At 37.2% G+C, this 21,816-nt stretch overlaps 2 protein-coding genes across 5 annotated transcripts in view; one reads left to right on the top strand and one right to left on the bottom strand.

Moving 5' to 3' along the window:
* adam17b (ADAM metallopeptidase domain 17b) overlaps positions 1 to 1,820 on the top strand; it is a 70,510-nt gene extending 68,690 nt beyond the window's left edge. Inside the window, exon 20 of the mRNA XM_069886276.1 lies at positions 865 to 1,820. Within this exon, the coding sequence (XP_069742377.1) occupies positions 865 to 1,227 (363 nt within the window). The 3' untranslated portion in view covers positions 1,228 to 1,820. The remainder of the gene's footprint in view (positions 1 to 864) is intronic.
* iah1 (isoamyl acetate hydrolyzing esterase 1 (putative)) overlaps positions 1 to 21,816 on the bottom strand; it is a 57,507-nt gene that overhangs the window by 13,685 nt on the left and 22,006 nt on the right. For 3 of the 4 annotated variants that reach the window (XM_069886273.1, XM_069886271.1, XM_069886274.1), the window contains one exon: positions 18,638 to 21,509. The exons of the other annotated variant lie outside the window; for it this stretch is intronic. In XM_069886273.1, coding sequence (XP_069742374.1) covers positions 21,339 to 21,509 — 171 coding nt within the window. In that variant the 3' untranslated portion in view covers positions 18,638 to 21,338. Of the gene's footprint in view, positions 1 to 18,637; positions 21,510 to 21,816 lie in introns of those variants that run through there. 4 annotated transcript variants of the gene reach the window in all.

The raw sequence follows: 21,816 nt of genomic DNA, 5'->3' as shown, positions 1-21,816 counted from the left end.
AAGGCACTTCACTGCATTGTTAATATTTGAGATCAATAAAAAGGATGTTATTGATTGTTTTCACTCTTATTATCTTTGCACACAAGCATCCTATTTGTTTCAGTTTATCCTCCGGATGGACGTTTATCAATCACCCTTGCTCTGTACCAATTTGTGACTTTTCTATTTCCATCTAAAGGCATCTTTGCACAGCTTTATTGACTATTTTAATGGTATATGTTAAAGCATAATGGAAGTTGAATTCAGATTAATTCATTAATAATTTGCAAGCAGTCCAAAAAGTTGTTCATTATCAATTTTCTTTGGATTTAGGCTTTAGGCCAGTAATAATGGTGTAACAAATGTCTAAGCTAATTAACACAAATTATTTTGTATTGTATCCAAATAATTTGAAATGCAGAGTTGCAGGTACATGACAACAGCTTTTCAAAGATACCAACCAATTTAAATGCCCATATCTGGTCTCCTTCACTTAAGAAACACTTATTGCATTTATTAGCATACCCACCCCATCTAAATGTGTCTTAGCCACAAAAGTTTCAATTTTATGATGGTGCATAATGTAATTGGATATGATAATACAGAGTTGTAGGCATTTTAGTGTATTTACACAAAGGAAGTTTGAGGCAACTTTGATATAGTTGGCTTGTAACCACCAGCCTATAAACTTAAGCATAACTAATTTGTCTTTCCATTTTAAGAATGATAGACTGCAAGTTTATGTTGTAAATTTATATTGTGTAGTAATAATTCTAGGTTATCATTGACACCATCTCCAGAAGTGACAGAAAACCAAAGGAACTTCATGAATACTTTGTCAAGATAACATTGTCTAATGTAACAATTTTTAACTATTTACTGCAGAACGCAGAGATGTTTAGCAGCCTTGAATCTGCCTCTGTCCGTATAGTGAAGCCTCCTCTTCAGTCCACAAACCGGTTTCAACAACCACCACCGCCATCAACTCCAATGGCATCAGTGACTGTCCCAACAATTGTAGTACCAACAAAATCTGACCACCATCGGATGGACACGATACAGGAAGACCCCAGTGTCGATTCTTTAATTGGAGAGGGTGGGTTAGGCGAAGACCCATTTCCAAATAGTAGCCAGGCAGCAAAATCCTTTGAAGATTTAACAGCTCACTCTGCCAACAGGAGTGACAAAGCGTCTGTGTTTAAATTGCAACGTCAAACCCGAGTTGACAGTAAAGAAACTGAATGCTAATGTTGCTTGAATGTTTAGTCAATTTTTATGAAACACTGAATTATTTATCATGTGGTGTCTCTTCATATGACTTTGGTTACATTTTTATCTAAATGCAAATTGATGTGGGCTAATACCCAATGTATGCAGGATTTTTTTTTTAAAGCTGCTAATGTGTTTCTGACCTGGAACTCTATAATTGCTTTTAAGTACACAAAAATGACTTCATGTACATGGCCTCTTCATTTAACAAAAAAAATTTGACCAGATCATAAAAAAGTTTTTTTTTAAACTTCCAAAAATAGGTTCTTCACCGTTTAATCCACTTTTTACAACACAATCATGAATTTCACCTTCAATTTTTCACAGGGTGATTTTTTTGTTCCTATTGTGGTAAAAAAACAATTATGGTCAGTTACATTTTTGCTGTTTCAAAGCACTGATATGTAAATTGCTGCCTTGTGTTAATAAGTATTGTTTCTGTATCAGTACATGCAAGCAACGTGGTTAGCTTACCTCTCCAATGTTTGGGAACTAAAGACTTTTTTTGTAAATATAAAAATTTGGAATTATAGTGACTGCAATGTACTTTATTAAAGTGTTTGGATTTTTCATTGTTTTGTTTGTTTTAATGAACCCCTTTAAATATTTTGAATATTCATCTTGTGGAGGAGTCACTTAAGTTCTCCCGAAAAATGCCCGTTGTATGAAGTATCAGTTGTAATCCAGATGTCTTGGACATGTGCAGGCAAGTACAGACAAAAATTCTGCACATTATTATGACATATGCATTTGGTAAATCAGCTTCATGTTGGTTTCAGCAGTACAATCTCTTTCCTCTGGTTCTCCCTCCAGTTGTACAACTTATTCTCTCCCATGCTCATTGTCCCCTTTGACTTTTTTACTAATTGAACGTACTGAGATGAAACTTGCAATAGCAAGTTACTCCCCGAGTATATCTTTGGGTTGTGGGAGTAAACCAGAGTATCTGTGAGGCATCCAGACTCAAGGGGAGAATGTGCTAGTGCCAGAGTTGAAGATTACCGGAGTTAACACAGTAGCTATTGCTACTGTGCCTCTCTGAACTTCTTGAGACTGACTGCTGACTGTTTCAACTTGTTAACACCAAATAATTGAACATCTCTGAAGATCAATGTCAATGCATTCATGAAGAAGACTCATGAGCGACTTCGTGAGGAATTTGAGGAAATTTGATATGTCACCAAAGACTCGCAGTTTCTATAGGTATACGAGGGCATTCTGGCTGGTTGCATCACTGTCTGGTATGGAGATGCCAATGCACAGGACAAGACTACAGAGTGTTGTGAACCCAGTCAGCCCTGTCAGAGGCATCAGTCTTCACTCCTTTGAGGACATCTGCAAGAAGTGGTGTCCCAAGAAAGCACCCTTTATCTTCAAGGACCCTCACCACCCAGGCCATGCCCTCTTCCATCAGGAAGGAGGTACAGGAGCCTGAAGACGAACACCCAATGGTACAAAAACAGCTGCTTCCCACTGCCATCAGATTTCTGAGTGGACAATGAACCCCAGTCATGTGTGAGCCAATCTATTTATTTATTTTTTTAAGAGTGTAATTAGCAATTTTGCATCTGTGATGCTGCCTGCAAAACAACACCTTTTTGTGACATGACAATACATTTTGATTCTGGATAATGTTTTGAAATGGTTTTCTTCATATGGAGGTTCTGGGTAGAGCTGCAGTTCTTCCGTAGTTGCAAAGTGTCACAGGTTGGTTTTGACACAAGTTCAGCAACTTCATTTCTTAGTGTTCCCATGATGAAAGGAGGAGGGCAAATGTCAGGTCCTTGGCATTCGTTATCTTTTCTGGACTTCTTCCAATGTGAAATATTGCTTTTTTTAAAATGGTTCAAATTTACAGACAACCACCTGTCATATGTACTTTAATGATGAAGCCTGCGATATGTCTTATCCAGCCAGCAAGGATTCCTAAATAGCACTATGTGCTCTGTACAATCAGATGATTGTCTGCTGTGTTAATTGGAACATCTGCTGTGGATAAGTACATACTACCCAGTTAGGGAAGCAATGAGCCACTGATTCTAAGTAACAAGCTGATTGGAAACCTCAGCTTCCATCTGGATTGAGATGCATGGTATTGAGCTGAATTGCAAGCCTCCAATTTTATTAAAACTTACTGGTTCTACAATGATTGATCCCATCTGTTGAAAGGGACCAGGAGCTAAGGTTGATGAATTTTCATTGATCATAAGGTATTGACAAGGCTGAGGTGGTGATGAAGGAGTTCAGGTAAGACAGCTCAAGGGAGGAACAAAATGATTCAGCAAAACCGCACAGGTAAGCACAGGCTTATTTTTCTTTTTGTATTGAAGGATTGGAGGGTAGTTCCTGTTGTTCCATTGTTTAAAAAAGGCACCAAAAATAATCCTGGAAAGTATAGGCTGGTGAGCCTGATGTCTGTAATAGGTAAATTATTGGAGGGTGTTCTAAGAGATCAGATATTCAAGTACTTGGAAAGTTAGGGAGTGATTGCAGATACTCAACATGGTCGCCATGTTTAACCAATCTTATAGAGTTTTTCAAGGTTACCAGGAAAGTTGAATGAAGGAAAGGCTGTTGATATTGTCTACATGGCCTCTAGTAAGGCCTTTGACAAGGTCCCACATGGGGGCTTAGTGAGAAAGGTTCAGATGCTCGGTATTCATGGTGACATAGTAAACTGGATTCAACATTGGCTATATGGGAGAAGCCAAAGAGTAGTGGTGTGCCTCGGGTATCAGTGCTGGGACCATTGTTGTTTGTCATCTATATCAGTGATCTGGATGATAATATCATAAATTGGATCAGCAAGTTTGCAGATGACACAAAGATTGGAGGTGTTGTGGACAGTGAAGAATGCAGAGGGATCTGGACCAGTTGGAAAAATGGGATGAAAAATAGCAGATGGAATTTAATGCAGACAAGTATAAGGGATGACTTTTTGGAGCAGCTTGTTGATGAGCCCACCAGAGGATTGGCTGTTCTGGATTGAGTGCAGTGTAATGGAGTGAGGTGATTAGAGAGTTTAACGCAAAAGAACCCTAAAGTAGTGATTACAATATGATTTTCATTATGTTCTTCTGCACCTTATACGTTTGTAGTGTTTCGTATTTTATTATTTTTGTTGTATCTTCCCTTATTGCTAATTCTTTTTCTGTACTTGCTATTTCCCTTTCCAGCTGTTCTATTTCCCAATTGTAGTCCTTTTTCATCTTAGTTACATAACATATTATCTGCCCTCTAATGAAGGCTTTCATTGCATCCCATAATATAAATTTGTCTTTCACTGATTCTGTATTTATTTCAAAGTACATTTTAATTTGGCGCTCAATAAATTCTCTACATTCCTGTCTTTTAATTAGCATGGAGTTTAATCTCCATCTCTATGTTCTTGGTGGGATGTCCTCCAGTTCTATTGCCAATAACAGGGGTGAATGATCAGATAACAATCTAGCTTTAAATTCCGTTTTCCTAACTCTCCCGTGGATATGGGCTGACAACAGGAACATGTTGAGTATGTTTTATGTCTACACGAATAATATGAGCATTCCTTCTCCTTTGGGTGTTGTCTCCTCTATATATTCAAAAGTTGCATTTCCTGCATTGAATTAACCATTAATTTGGCTACTTTGTTCTTTCTGCGAGTCTTTTGTCCGGTTTTATCCAAATTAAGGTTAAAGTCCCCTCCTATCAATATATTCCCCTGCGTATCTACAATCTTCAAAAAAATATCTTGCATAAACTTTTGATCCTCTTCATTAGGTGCATATAGACCAAATTCCAGAGTTCTGAATATATCTGACACTTTATCATTACATATCTCCCTGCTGGATCTATTATTTCCTCCTCTATTTTGATTGGTACATTTTTATTGATTAATATAGCTACTCCTCTGGCTTTTGAATTATATGATGTTGTCATTATGTGCCCTACCCAGTCTCTCCTTAATTTCTTGTGTTCCACATCAATTAGATGCGTTTCCTGCACGAATGCTATATCAATTTTTTCTTTCTTCAGTAAATTTAATAGCCTCTTTCTTTTGATTTGGTTATGTATTCCATTAATATTTATAGTCATATAGTTCAACATGGCCATCTCATACTCTGTTTACATCTCATTTCTGCTTCCTCACCACCACCTTTCCCCTTTTCCCCATTTTCATTTCTCAGTTTTCTTTTTTTGAATGCACTGTATGACAACACTTCTAAAACATAAAATACTTCAACCACTTCCACATCTAAAATTCCCTTAACCCCAAGTGTGTTCCCCCCCCTCTCTGAGTCGCCCCTTGTCAGGCAACCACAACTCCCCTCTCCATTCGGATTGCGAACCCGTTTGCGTGTCAACTGATTTCGCTGTGACTGTTATTCTCTCACCCAACCCCCTCCAGAAAACTTTTGTCTTCACATTACAACAAAGCTCCCCCTCTTTTCTTCTCTTTTTCCCCCCTTCTCCCTTACTTCCCTTTTCTTAGTTCTTACTTATACATTATTTATACATCTTTATATATACATCATTCTTTGTTCTTGTTACATCTCTTCATCTCTCTTTCTGTCTTGCAGGCATTCTGCAAATTCTCGTGCTTTCTCCAGATCCGAGAACAGTCTGTTTTGCTCCCCCGGGATAACTATTTTAAGCACAGCTGGATATCTTAACATAAATTTATAGCCTTTTTTTCATAGGATCGATTTTGCTGTGTTAAACTCTTTCCTCTTCTTTAGGAGCTCAAAACTTGTGTCTGGGTAGAAAATTTTTTTTTTGACCTTTGTACTCCAGTGGTTTTTTTGTCTTCTCTAATTTTATTCATTGTTTTCTCCAGTCGTATATCTCAAAAATTTTACTAAAACGGATCTTGGTTTTTGTTGTGACTGTAGTTTCGGGGTTAATGTTCTATGTGCCCTTTCTATTTCCATTCCTTCCTGCATTTCTGGCATTCCCAAGACTTTTGAGATCCAGTCTTTTATAAATTCTTTCACATCTTCATCTTCCTTAAGGCCCACTATCTTTATATTGTTTCACCTACTATAGTTTTCCATTATATCCATCTTCTGAGCTAACAACTCCAGTGTTTCTGTAACTTTTTTGTCACTTTCTTGCAATTTTCTTTTTAAGTCGTTCACTTCCATTTCTACTGCCATTACACGTTCTTTCACATTTTCTAATCCTTTCCCTATATCTGTTATGACCAGCTCTACTCTGCTCACTTTTTCTTCTGTACTTTTTTTTTAATCTATGTACTGTCCATTCATTTTACCTCCTATTCCTCTGTGCAGAGCTTGGTGTTCTTCTTCTTCTGTGTCTGCTCTTGGGTTTTCTCTTCCCTGTATCTGTTCCTCTTCTGATTTTGTTGGTTTTTTTTCTCCCATGGTTTCTTTATGTTTGTCCTCTTCTTCTGGACTGGTTATCTGTTGTCTCCTGCTTCCATTTTTCTTTCTCTTCCCTCCCTTTCCCATTGTTTTCTTTACAGCTGGTCCCCCCTCCTGTTGGTGTTCTCCTTGTCATGCGCAGTTGTGCACCTCTGTTTTGTTCAGTGAGCAATTTTTGCAGTCCTGCGAGGTCTCCAGTAACCTCGAGGAGCGGACTTCTCTTTCCACGGCGGGTCCCTGCCTTCACCTTTCTCATCTGGCGTCTTTCCTTTTTTTCCCGTTGTTTTTGGTTTTTCTTTCTTGAGTGCCATTTTCTCCACACCTTTATCTTTTATTTGTTGTGTTTTGTGTATCTGGGGCTTTGCTTTTTCTTCTTTTCTGGAGTGGACTGGTATTCTCCTACCAGCCACTACTCCATCACGTGACTCCTCGAGTACAATATGATTGAGTTTACTTTGAAATTTGAAAAGGAGAGGCTACAGTCCCATGTGTCGGTATTTCAGTGGAGTAAAGGAAATTACAGTCACATGAGAGAGGAACTGGCCAAAGTCAATTGGAAAAGACAATAATGAGGAAGGCAGCAGATCAACAATGGCTGGAGATTCTGCAAGAAATGAGGAAAGCTCAGGCACAGAGCAAAAAGAAAGAAACGTGAATGAAATAATTGTGACTGAGGTGGGAAGTTAAAGCCAAAGTAAAAGCAAAAGAGAAGGCATACAAGGGAACAAAAATTAGTGGGAAGATAGAGGACTGGGAAATTTAACAACTTGGAGAAGACGACAAAGGTGATTAGGAAGGAAAAGACAAATTATAAAAGGAGATTAACAAGTAATATCAAAGAATATATTAAAAGGTTTGTTAAATATATAATAAATAAAAGTGACCAAAGTAGATATAGGACCAATAGAAAATTATACTGAAGATGTATGTAATGGGATACAAGGAGATGGCAAAGGAACTGAAAGAATATTTTGGACCAGTCTTCGCTGTGGAAGACATTAGTAGCATACTGGACTCTTATGGCTCTCTCAGAAGAGAAATGAATGCGGACAAGATCATGAGAGGTGCTTGGATAAGTCTCCTGGACCAAATGGAATGCACCCTCGGATTCTGAAGGAGGTAGCTGTAGATATTGTGGAGCCATTGGCAATGATCATCCTGGAATCAATGGAGTCTGTCCTGGTTTCATTGGACTGGAGGATCGCGAATGTCACTCCACTGTTAAAGAAGGGAGTGAGGCAGCAGAAAAGAAATTATATTGACATTGGCAGTTGGAAAGCTGTTGGAATCAATTGTCAAGGATGAGATTATGAAATACCGAGAGGCAGCATGGTTTCCTTAAAGGAAAACCATGCCTGAAAAAACCTATGGAAATTTTTGAAGAGATCACAGGTAGGATAAACGGGAAAGATGCTGTGGATCAGAAAACACAAAAATCTCCAGACACTAGTTGAAATAACAACACGATGATGGAGAATCTCAGCAGGTCAAACAGTGTCAATAAAACAGATAAAAAATACATAACCGATATTTCAAGGTATGGAAAAATGTCAGTAGGCATCTGAATAAAAAGGTAAATGGGGGGAAGTCATGCAAAGGCAGGAGGTGGATAAGGGAGGGAGAGCACAGCAGCAAGTAAGGGGAGGAGGGATGGCTAGGTGGATAGAGAGGGAAGGGGGTGCACAGCTGGTGGAGGGGGAGAAAGGAGAGCAGTTTAGCAGAAACTGGATCAGTATGTTAGGCAAAAGATGGCGGCAGATGCAAGAAGTGCATCCAGCTGCAGCTCCTTACAAACCATGTTGGGGAGCTGGATGAACTCAGATCATTTTGGAAGTAAAGGGGTGATAGGAGTTTCAGGGATGCAATCACCCTGAAGGCAGGAGGAAGGTAGCTGAGTGACAGGAGTGGGAAAGGAAACAAGCAGTCAGTGCCTGTGGCTGTTCCTTAATAACACCTATTGTGTTTTGGATACTGATGAGAGGGATGCCCTACCAGGACAAACCACATTGGTCAAGTCTTTGGCATGGAGTCTGGTCTCATGGCTAAGAAGGGAAAGGAGAAGAGGTGAGCTGTTGTGATGGGGATTCGATAGTGAGGGGAACAGATGAGAGATTCTGTGGAAGAAATTGAAATTGGTATGTTGCCTCCCAGGTGCCAGGGTTCAGGTTGTCTCAGATTGAGTTCACAGCATTCTCAAGGAAGGCAATCAGCCTGATGTCAAGGTCCATGTGGGGAACAATGATGTGGGTAGGGCAATGAGGTTCTGCAAAGAGTTCAGGGACTTGGCGCTAAGTCAAAGGACAGGACCCCCAGCGTGGTGTGCTCAGGATTGCTACATGTGCCAGTGAGGTGAGAAATGGGAGGTTAATGCAGCTTAATACATGGCTAAAGATATGGGGCAGGAGGGAGGGCTTCAGATTTCTGGATAATTGAGCTCTCTTCCAGGGTAAGTGGAGCCTGTATCAGCAGCATGGTTTGTATTTGAATTGGAGGGGGAACTAATATCCTTGCAGGAAGGTTTGCTTGTGCTGCACCAGGCAGGGGTTAAATTAGCTGTGCAGGCGAATGTGAACCAGAATACATCGTGGATTGAGATTGCAAAAACATTGTTAAGACTGCATTCAAAGAAAGGAATCAAAAGATTGGGAATAATGTTTTGAGGTGTGTTTGTTTCAATGCGTGGAGTATTATGGGAAAGGCAGACAAGCTTAGAGTGTGGATTGGCACGTGGAATTATAACACTGTGGCCACTAGTGAAACTTGGTTGTAAAGAGGGCAGACAGCTGAAGGAAACAATGTTATGACAGTAGGTGGATTTTAAATATTCACATATTGACTGGACTCCCATACTGTAAAAGGTCTGATGGCTAAGACTCTCCACTTTTTCAGTCTAAGCCCACTTGGCTTCCAGCCGAACATGCCATGGCCTACTATTACAATAACTAAGCAATATTTTCAAGTCAAGAAGCTCTGCAAGAAACACATCTAATTTAAAGTGTTTTAATTAACATTTTTAAAGACCTGCATGGAAACACACTGACCCACCTGTGGTTTGTCAGGAAAGTTTACTAAATCAATATATAGAGGAACCAACCAGAGAAAGTGTAATACTGTATCTCCTATTAGGAAATGAGGCAGGGCAGGTGACAGAAGTATGTGTAGGGGAACATTTTGGGTCCAGTGATCAAGTTCATTATTGAGAAGATTAGGTCTGGGTTTCAGATTGAGATTCTAAATTGGAGAAATCTCAATTTTGTGGAAATGAGAAAGTGTGGATTGGGAAAGGTTTTTTGGCAAGGATGTGCTTGGTAAGTGGGAGGCCTGCAAAGATGTAATTTTGAGAGTATGGTGTAGTATGTTCCTGTCAGGATTAAAAGCAAAGTTAGCATCCTTTATTTTCGAGAGATGCTTAAGAAGAAGTTGTATAAATGGTATTATGTAACAAGGAGCAGACAAGGTACTTGAGGAGTATAAAAAATGCAAGAAAAAACTTAGAGGAAATCAGAAGGGCTAAAAGTAGACATGAGGTTGCTTCGGGAGAAGCCAGTGAGTGGTGGTGGATGATTGCCTCTCTGGCAGCTTGTGACAAATGGTATGCCTCAATAATTGGTGCTGGGTCACAAGGGGCAACTCAGAGAGGGGGGGGACATTGGGGGAGGGGACATTTAGGGTTAAGGGAATTTTAGATGTGGGAACAGTGGAAATATTTTATGTTTTAGAAGTGTTGTCTTACAGTGTGTTCAAAAAAAGAAAACAGAAATGGATAAGGAGGAAAGGTGGTGATGAGGAAGCGGAAAGGAAAGGTAAACGAAGTATGAAATGGCCATGTTGAACTATATGACTATAAATATTAACGGAATACATAACCAAATCAAAAGGAAGAGGCTGTTAAATTTACTGAAGAAAGAAAAAATTGATATAGCATTCATGCAAGAAACACATCTAACTGAAGTGGAACACAAGAAATTAAGGAGAGACTGGGTAGGGCATGTAATGGCAGCACCATATAACTCAAAAGCCAGAGATGCAGCTATATTGATCAATAAAAATGTACCAATCAAAATAGAGGAGGAAATAATAGATCCAGCAGGGAGATATGTAATGATAAAGTGTCAGATATATTCAGAATTTTGGAATTTGCTCAATGTATATGCACCTAATGAAGAGGATCAAAAATTTATGTAAGATATATTTTTGAAGATTGTAGATACGCAGGGGAGGGGACTTTAACGTTAATTTGGATTCAAAGATGGACAAAACTGGACAAAAGACTAGCAAAAATAACAAAGTAGCCAAATTTATGGTTATATCAATGCAGGAAATGCAACTTTTGGATATATGGAGGAGACAACACCCAAAGGAGAAGGAATACTCATATTATTCAAGTAGACATAAAACATACTCAAGGATTGACATGTTCCAGTTGTCAGCCCATATCCAAGGGAGAGTTAGGAAAATGGAATATAAAGCTAGATTGTTATCTGATCACTCACCCCTGTTATTGGCAATAGAACTGGAGGACATCCCAACAAGAACATAGAGATGGAGATTAAACTCCATGCTACTTAAAAGACAGGAATGTAGAGAATTTATTGAATGCCAAATTAAAATGTACTTTGAAATAAATACGGAATCAGTGAAAGACAAATTTATATTATGAGATGCAATGAAAGACTTCATCAGAGGGCAGATAATAAGTTATGTAACTAAGATGAAGGACTACAATCGGGAAATAGAACAGCTGGAAAGGGAAATAGCAAGTACAGAAAAATAATTAGCAATAAGGGAAGATACAACAAAAAGAAGAGAATTGGTGACAAAAAAATAAAATATGAAACACTAAAAATATACAAGGTGGAGAAGAACATAATGAAGACAAAACAGAAGTATTATGAGCTAGGAGAAAAAACGCACAAAATACTAGCTTGGCAGCTTAAGACAGAACAAACTAAAAGAACGGTATTGGCATCAAGGAAAAAGGACAAACAAATTACATATAACCCAACGGAGATCAATGAAAACTTCAAGGAATTCTACGAGCAACTATATCAAACTGAGAACGAAGGGAAAGATAGGTGGTAGATGTCCACGGTAGGTTTTCTCTATTATGTTTCATGTATGGCTCCCATATTTGTTCAAATATTGTAATGTTATTTCTTAATTTATAGATTATTTTTTCTAATGGAATACATTTATTCATTTCTATATACCATTGTTGTATTCTCAAGTTATCTTCTAATTTCCAGGCTGACATAATACATTTTTTTTTGCTACAGCTAGGGCTATCATAACAAATCTTTTTTGTGCACCATCCAAATCGAGTCCAAATTCTTTGTTTATTATGTTACTTAGGAGGAAGATCTCTGGGTTTTTTGGTATATTGCTTTTTGTGATTTTATTTAATATCTGGATTAGATCTTCCCAAAATTTTTTCACTTTCTCACATGTCCAAATTGCATGAATTGTTGTTCACATTTCCTTTTTACAGCGAAAACATCTGTCAGATACTGTTGGGTCCCATTTATTTAACTTTTGAGGTGTAATGTATAGCCTGTGTATCCAGTTATATTGTATCATACGTAACCTCGTGTTTATTGTATTTCTCATAGTTCCTGAACATAACTTCTCCCATGTTTCATTCTTTATCTTTACGTTTAGATCTTGTTCCCATTTTTGTTTAGTTTTACTATTTGTTTCCCCATTCTCCTTTTCTTGTAGTTTAATATACATGTTTGTTACAAATTTTTTGATTATCATTGTGTCTGTAATCACATATTCAAAATTACTTCCCTCTGGTAACCTCAGACTGCTTCCCAATTTGTCCTTCAAGTAGGATTTCAGTTGGTAGTATGCCAACACTGTATCATGAGTTATATTATATTTATCCTTCATTTGTTCAAAGGATAATAATTTATTTCCCGAAAAGCAATTTTCTATTCTTTTGATCCCTTTTTTCTCCCATTCTCTAAAGGAAAGGTTATCTAATGTAAAAGGGATTAGCTGATTTTGCGTCAGTATTAGTTTTGGTAGTTGGTAATTTGTTTTATTCCTTTCTACATGAATCTTCTTCCAAATGTTGAGCAGATGATGTAATACTGGAGAATTCCTACGTTGTACCAATTTTTCATCCCATTTATATAATATATGTTCAGGTATCTTCTCCCCTATTTTATCTAGTTCTAATCTAGTCCAATCTGGCTTTTCCCTTGTTTGATAAAAATCTGATAGGTATCTTAATTGTGCGGCTCTATAATAATTTTTAAAGTTTGGCAGTTATAAGCCTCCTTGTTTATACCATTCTGTTAATTTCTGTAGTGCTATCCTCGGTTTCCCCCCTTTCCATAAAAATTTCCTTATTATTTTCTTTAACTCCTTGAAGAATTTCTCTGTTAAGTGTATTGGTAATGCCTGAAATAGGTATTGTATCCTTGGGAAAATGTTCATTTTAATACAGTTTATCCTTCCTGTCAGTGTTATTGGTAAGTTTTTCCAATGCTCTAAGTCGTCTTGTAATTTTTTCATTAGTGGATAATAATTGAGTTTAGAAAGATGGCCGAGGTTTTTATTTATTTGTATACCTAGGTATCGCATTGCTTGCGTTTGCCATCTGAATGGTGATTCTTTCTTAAATTTTGAGAAATCCGCATTATTCATTGGCATTGCTTCACTTTTATTTGCGTTAATCTTGTACCCCGACACTTCTCCATATTCCTTCAATTTCCGATGTAATTCTTTTATTGATATTTCTGGTTCTGCTAAGTATACTATAACGTCATCTGCAAATAGACTGATTTCATATTCCTTATCTTTTATTTTCTGTTCTTATCAGTTCTGCTAGTGGTTCTATGGCTAATGCGAACAATAAGGGAGATAGTGGGCATCCCTGCCTTGTTAATCTGCTTAAGTTAAATTGTTTTGATATATATCCATTTACTGTCACTTTCGCAAATGGCCCCTTATATAATGCTTTAATCCAATTAATATATTTCTCTCGTAAGCTGAATTTTTGTAGTACTTTGAATAAATAATTCCATTCTACTCTGTCAAAGGCGTTCTCTGCGTCTAAAGCAACTGCTACTGTTGGAGCTTTATTTACAGATAGTCTGTTGTTCGTCTTTTTTTAATAAATACAGTTTGGTCTAGATTTACTATTTTTGGTACATAGTCGGCTAATCTGTTTGCTAATAGTTTAGCTATTATCTTATAATCTGTGTTAAGTAAGGATATTGGTCTATATGACACTGGTGCGAGTGGATCTTTCCCTGTCTTTGGTATTACTGTAATTATGAATTATGAATCTGGTAAGATGGTGCGAGTGGATCTTTCCCTGTCTTTGGTATTACTGTAATTATGAATTATGAATCTGGTACGCTGGTAAGCTTTGTGTTTTATCAATCTGGTTGATTACTTCCAGGAGGGGAGGAATTAATAAATCTTTAAATGTTTTATAGAATTCTATTGGGAATCCATCCTCTCCTGGCGTTTTATTATTCGGTAGTTTTTTTATTATCTCTTCTATTTCTACTATTTCAAATGGTTCTGTTAATTTATTTTGTTCCTCTGTTTGTAATTTTGGTAGTTCAATTTTAGTTAAAAATTCATCTATTTTGTCTTCTTTCCCTTCGTTTTCAGTTTGATATAATTGTTCATAGAATTCTCTGAAGTTTTCATTAATCTCCGTTGGATTATATGTGATTTGGTTGTTTTTTTTCCTTGATGCCAATACCATTCTCTTAGTTTATTCTGTCTTAAGCTGCCACACTAGAATTTTGTGCGTTTTTTCTCCTAGTTTATAATATTTCTGTTTTGTCTTCATTATGTTCTTCTCCACCTTATATGTTTGTAGTGTTTCATATTTTATTTTTTTATCTGCCAATTCTCTTTTAGTTGTGTCTTCCTTCATTGCTAATTCTTTTTCTATATTTGCTATTTCCCTTTCCAACTGCTCTGTTTCTTGATTGTACTCCTTCTTCATCTTGGTTACATAACTTATTATTTGCCCTCTGATGAACGCTTTCATTGCGTCCCATAGTATAAACTTATCTTTCACTGATTCCGTATTTATTTCAAAGTACATTTTAATTTGTCGTTCAATGAATTCTCTAAAATCCTGCCTTTTAAGTAGCATGGAGTTTAATCTCCATCTATACATTCTTGGAGGGATGTCCTCTAAATCTATTGTCAATATCAGGGGTGAGTGGTCCGATAATATTCTAGCTTTATATTCTGTTTTCCTAACTCTGTCTTGCATGTGAGCTGATAACAGGAATAAAACTATTCTTGAATATGTTTTATGTCTATCCGAATAATATGAATATTCCTTTTCCTTTGGGTGTTGTTTCCTCCATATATCCAAAAGTTGCATTTCTTGCATCGATTTAATTATAAATTTGGTTACTTTGTTCTTTCAGTTAATTTTTTTCCCAGTTTTATCCATGTTTGAATCCAAATTAAGGTTGAAATCCCCTCTTATTAGTATGTTCCCTTGCGTGTCTGCTATCTTCAAAAAAATATCTTGCATAAATTTTTGATCTTCTTCGTTAGGTGAATATACATTGAGTAAATTCCAAAACTCCGAATATATCTGACATTTTATCATTACATATCTCCCTGCTGGATCTATTATTTCCTCTTCTATTTTAACTGGTACATTTTTACTGATTAATATAGCTACTCCTCTAGCTTTTGAATTATATGACACTGCTGTTACATGTCCTATCCAATCTCGCTTTAATTTCTTGTGTTCCACTTCAGTTAAGTGTGTTTCTTGCACGAATGCTATATCAATTTTTTCTTTTTTCAGTAAATTTAGCAGTTTCTTCCTTTTGATTTGGTTATGTATTCCATTAATATTTAAAGTCATATAGTTCAACATAGCCATTTCATACTTAATGTTTATCTTTCCTTTCCGTTTCCTCATCATCACCTTTCCTTCTTATCCATTTCTGCTTTCTTTTTTTGAACACTTTATAAGACAACATTTCTAAAACATAAAACATTTCCTTTATTCTCCTATCTAAAATTCCTTTAACCCCACTATTCCCTCCCCTTCCTGAGTTGCCCTTTGTCCCTTGTCGGGCAACCACATGTCCCCTCTCCATTTGGATTTGCGAATTCACTCGCAAGCGTCAACTGATTTTGCAGTGACTGTAACTCTTCCCCACCCAGCCCCTCCCAGAAGATTTTAATTTTCATATACAACAAAGGTCACTTTCTTAATTCCCCCCATACTTCCTTTCTTCCCTTCTTAGTTTTTACCTATATTCTATTTTTTTAATATATACACACACACACACACACACACACACACACACACACACACACACACACATATATATACATATATATATATATATATACACACACACATATATATATATACATATATATATACATATATATATACATATATATATATATATACATATACATATATATATACAGCTACCATACACACATACATAGTTTGTTGTCATTTTTGTTCTCGTTACATATCTTCCTCTCTCTGTCTGTTTTGTAGTTGTTCTGCAAATTTTCTTGCTTCCTCCGGATCCAAGAATAGTCTGTTTTGCTGCCCTGGAATAACTATTTTAAGTACCGCTGGATACTTTAGCATAAATTTATATCCTTTTTTCCATAGGAACGTTTTTGCTGCAATTAAACTCCTTCCTCTTCTTCAGGAGTTCAAAACTTATATCTGGATAGAAAATTTTTTTTTGACCTTTGTATTCCAGTGGTTTTTTGTCTTCTCTTATTTTCCTCATTGCTTTCTCCAATATATTTTCTCTTGTTGTATATCTTAAGAATTTTTCTAGAATGGATCTTGGTTTTTGTTGTGGTTGTGGTTTAGGGGCTAATGTTCTGTGTGCCCTTTCTATTTCCATTTCTTCCTGTAGTTCTGGTCTTCCTAGGACCCTGGGGATCCATTCTTTTATAAATTCTCTCATATTCTTGCCTTCTTCATCTTCCTTAAGGCCCACTATCTTTATATTGTTTCTTCTACTTTAATTTTCCATTATATCCATCTTCTGAGCTAACAGCTCTCGTGTCTCTTTAACTTTTTTACCAGATTCTTCCAATTTCTTTTTTAAGTCCTCTACTTCCATTTCTGCGGCTGTTTCTCGTTCTTCCATCTTGTCCACTCTTTTTCCTATATCTGTCATGATCATCTCTAATCTATTCATTTTTTCTTCTGTACTTTTTACTCTTGTTTTTATTTCACTGAATTCTTGTGATTGCCATTCTTTTACTGATTCCATATATTGTTTAAAAAAATATATATCCATGTATTTGCCCTTCCATTTCTCTGTGTTCTTCCTCTTCTTCTGAGTCCACTCCAGGATCTGTGTCCTTTACCTCTGCCTCTTCTGGTTTTCTTGTTGGTTTGTTTGTTTTATTTTGTTGGGTATTTTTGGTCTTCTTATTTTCACTAGAAGTGTCCTGCTGCTGGTCTTCTTCCTCTGGGTTGGTCATCTGTTGTTTCTTTGATTTCTTTTTACTCTCTCCTTTCTTGTTCTCGTCATTTTCTGTGTTTTCCTCTTGCTGCTTTGTTGTGGTTGTCAATTTCAGCTGTGGAGATCGACTCCTCAGCTGGTCACCCCCTCCCATCAGTGTTATTTTTGTTTTGCGCATCGCACATGCCTGACTCCTCACGCATGCGCGGTTGCGCACTTTTGTTTGGCTCCGTGAGCCATTTTTGTAGTCCCGAGTTCGGGGCTTCGACTGACCTTAGGGAGCGGGCTTCTCTCTCCGCGGCAGCCCTCCTCGTACCAGTAAGGCCTTCACCTTCTTCTTCCGACGTCCTTTCTTCTTCTCTTCTTCCCGTTGCTTTTGGCTTTTCTTTTTTCGCTGCCATTTTCTCCACACCTTTACTTTCACTTTATTTTGGTTTTTACGTTTGTGCCTTTGTTTTTTTACTGTCTTTTTTTTACTTTTCTGGAGAGGGCTGGAATTCCCCGACCGGCCACTACTCCATCACGTGACTCCTCCAAACATGGAAATTCTTAAGGAAAGCTGCGGGGGGTGGGGGGGGGGGGGGTTGGGGGGGTACTGAGGATATTGCTAGATAAATTAACAGAATGGTACAAAGAAGGGGTCTACAGTTACCAAACTTTAAGAATTATTATAGAGCAGCACAATTAAGATACCTATCAGATTTTTATCAAACAAGGGAAAAACCAGATTGGACCATATTAGAGCTAGATAAAATAGGGGAGAAGGTACCTGAACATATACTATATAAGTGGGATGAAAAGCTGGTGCCACATAGGAATTCACCAGTACTGCACCGTCTGCTCAACATTTGGAAGAAGATTCACGTAGAAAGGAATAAAACAAATTATCAACTACCAAAACTTATATTGACGCAAAATCAACTAGTTCCTTTCACAATAGATAACTTTTCCTTTAGAAAATGGGAGAGAAAAGGGATCAAAAGAATAGAATTTTTTTTTTCAGGAAATAAATTATTATCTTTTGAACAAATGAAGGACAAATATGGTATGACTCACAGTACAATCTTTGCATACCACCAACTGAAAACCTAGTTGAAGGACAAATTGGGAAGCAGGCCGAGGTTACCAGAAGGAATCAATTTTGAATATGTGATTACAGACACAATGATAATTAAAAGATTTATAACAAATATGTACATCAAACTGCAAGAGAAAGAGAACGAGGAAACAAGCTGCAAACCCAAACAAAAATGGGAACAAGATCTAAACATAAAGAATGGACATGGGAAAAGCTATGCTTCGGAACTAATAAACACGAGGTTGCACATGATTACAATATAATTGTTTACACAGGCTATACACCATGCCCCAAAAGTTAAATAAATGGGACCCAACAGTATCAGACAGATGTTTTCGCTGTAAGAAGGAAACGGGAACAACAGTACATGCAATTTGGGCATGTGAGAAAGTGGGAAAGTTTTGGAAAGATCTAAACCAGGAATTAAATAAAATCACAAAAAATCCAGAGATCTTTCTTCTAAGTAATATAAGAAGTAAAGAACTTGGACTCGATTTGGATGGAGCACAAAAAAGTTTTATTATGATAGCCTTAGCTGTAGCAAAAAAATGTATTATGTCAACCTGGAAATTAGAAGATAGCCTGAGAATACAGCAATGGTACATAGAAATGAATAAATGTATTCCATTGGAAAAAATAACATACAATTTAAGAAATAACATCACAGTATTCGAATAAATTTGGGAACCGTACATGGAATACAACAGAGAAGTCCTACCGCAGACCTCCACCGCTTAAAATGACAGGAGAAGACGAAATGAACTGACCCAGTATGTAAAAGTAGAAGACACAAATTTCTTGTTTATTTTCATTGTGTGATGACATTGTTTAATAGGTTTAATGTATTGTATATGTTGAACGTTTAGTGGGTTGGGAGGGAGGGAGGGGAGGGGGGAAAAAGGGAGAAAATGACAGTGTATATTCAAGAGGGAAATGTTTGTGTGTATTTTGGTCAGTATGGTTCATAGTGTGAATTTTTTTTAAATTGGCGCTAGGTCCACTGTTATTTGTCATCTGCATCAATGATCTTGACGATTATGGTCTAAATTGGATCAGCATGTTTACAGATGACACAAAGATTGGAGATGTCGTGGACAGCAAGGAAGGTTTTTAAAGCTTGAAGAGGGACCTGACCAGCTGGAAAAATGGCAGCTGGAATTTGAAGGTTAGTATAATCAGTTCATTCATTCATTCATTCAGCAGTCTACTGCACGTGGGGAAAAATGATGTTTCTCAGCCTAGTGGTACTTCTACTCCTGTATCTCCTTCCCAACAGGAGTAGCTGAAAGATGCTGTGTGCAGGGTGAAGTTGTACAAGACATTGGTGAAGGCAAATCTGGAATATTGTGTGCAGCTTTGGTCACCTCACTACAGGAAGGAAACAACAAGATTGAATAGATTTACAAAGATGTTGCCAATACTTGAAGAACTGAGTTACAGGGAGAAGTTAAACAGGTTTGGACTTTATTTCCTAAAGCACAGAAGAATGAGGGTAGATACAATAGAGGTACGCAAAGTATATTTCAAATAAATGCAAGCATGCTTTTTCCACTGAGGTGAGATTTTAAAAAAAACTATTAGTGGACATGGGTTAAGGATGAAAGGGGAAAAATTTAAAGTGAACATTATGGGGACCTTCTTTGTGCAGTGGTGGGAGTGTGGAATGAGGTGCCAGCCGAATTGGCAAACGCAGGCTTAATTTTGACATTTAAGAAAGATTTGTACAGGTACATGGATGGGAGGGGTTATGGATAGACATCTTGGTGCAGGTCATTAGGACTAGGCATAAAAATAGTTTGACGCAGGCTAGAAGGGCCCGTTTCTGCGCTGTTATGTTCTATGGTGAGTGACGTTGATAGTGCAGCAGCCTTGGGTTCAAATGGTCCATTCAAAGCTTGTTTGATGGATTGTCTTGTTGGTACTTATGGTATTTGGTTAATAATCTAGAATAAAACTGATGTTGAAGGATAGTTTTCAGAAGGACAGCTGCTACAGTTCTTTCACTGTGCACCATAAGTGGCAATGTATTTTTCCCCGTGTTGGAGTTGAGCCTTTTAGCTTCTGTTTCATCCTCGACAATAGCATTAAAATTCAATCATTAAATGATGATGTGGAATCAAAAAGATAAAGAAAATGTACAGTTGCAATTTTTGATACAGATAGAGCAAACTATTTTGATTAAAACAGCATCAGTTTAATTTGACAATTTTACAGATCTCAACATTTCTAATTTTCTTCCACGAATAATGAAGTACTTTGGATGAATACTTCAAGGGTAAAAGAATAGAAGTTTTTTAAATGATCTGGAAGACAGCCTTCTGGAGAATTAATTCTTTTAACTGTGTTTGATTGGAATAATATACCAAGGGAGAAATCCTCAAACTATATATGTTGGGCACTACTAGTTGAGCAAGTGATTAATGGCAGGATTCTTGATAGGAGAAACAGAGGGATCTTGGGGCCCAAATCCATTGACCCCTTCAAGGTTGCTACATGAATTGATAATTGGTTAAGAAGGCTTGCAGGGTGCTGGCCTTCATTAATCGGGAGAATTGAGTTCAAGAGCCAGGGGGTAATGTTGCAGCTTTATTAAACTCTGGTTAGACCATGCAGAGTATTGTTTTTGGTTCTGGTTTCTTCATTAAAGGACAAAGATGTTTTGGAGAGGATGCCGAGGAGATTTACAGGATGTTGCCTGGATTGCACCTCTTGGAGTGACTTAGAAGTATACAAGATTATGAGGGGTATAGATAGGGTGAATAGCCAGCAACTTTTTCCTGCAGCGACAGTAACAAATACCAGAAAATATTTGCCTAAGGTGAGTAGAAGAAATGATGCTGGTTAGTTCTTGGGTTTTTTTTAGCAGAACAAAAAAAAAATTCAAAAGGTCTTAAGATGCACTCTTCATCAGTATGTTTGGTGAAACTTGTACCGCTAAAGGCACAGGCCACCTATCCCACTTACAGAAATATTTAATCTTGCCTTAAAAAAAATGCAAGTTTAAAAAGTGTACAAGTTATACCCTATGTAGGAGGTGGAATGGATTTGGTCAGAATTTCTCAAAGATGCATCAATTGCTTAAATTCCATTTCTCTCCATTATTTTCCTTTTTCAGATTATGTCAGTAATTTAGTTGAACAGAACATTAATCCTGAGCATGATTTTATGCTAATGTATTCTGTAAAAATCAATGAATTACAAAAGTAGGTTGACTTGGCTGTTCAGGTCATCTATATCCCTCCACTGTGGGAGAAGCAGTGGCAGACTTTCTGTCCTCTTTTCCAAAAGGGGCCACAAATGTGTTTCAAGAAATTTGTTCCCTCTTTCTGATAAATGTAGCCCATCCAAAAGGTAGGAGGAAAAGTCCTGTAATGTAAAATTTTTGAAAAGAACTTTAGGTTGTATTTAGCACCCAAGTAAATTGATAAGCATATGATTTATTCACAGACAAGACAACCATGACGGTCATTGATCTGTTGAAAATAATAACATTGACTGTCTTCTTATGGACTTGTGATTTAAAAATAAACTGTCCTGGACTGCCTTAGACTACAGTGTCCTGTGATCACTCAAAGTCTCAGCAACCATTAGAAGCATTATATCTGACTTGTTTGTGCTGCTGTAGTGCATTCTTGCACCAATCCTCTTTTCGATCTTCTTCAGCATGATGCTG

The sequence above is a fragment of the Narcine bancroftii genome, chromosome 6 (genome assembly GCF_036971445.1).
Source record: "Narcine bancroftii isolate sNarBan1 chromosome 6, sNarBan1.hap1, whole genome shotgun sequence".
NCBI classification, from domain to species: Eukaryota; Metazoa; Chordata; class Chondrichthyes; order Torpediniformes; family Narcinidae; genus Narcine; species Narcine bancroftii.
Note: the sequence above shows the minus strand (reverse complement) of the source record. Positions and strands in the feature narration are given on the sequence as shown.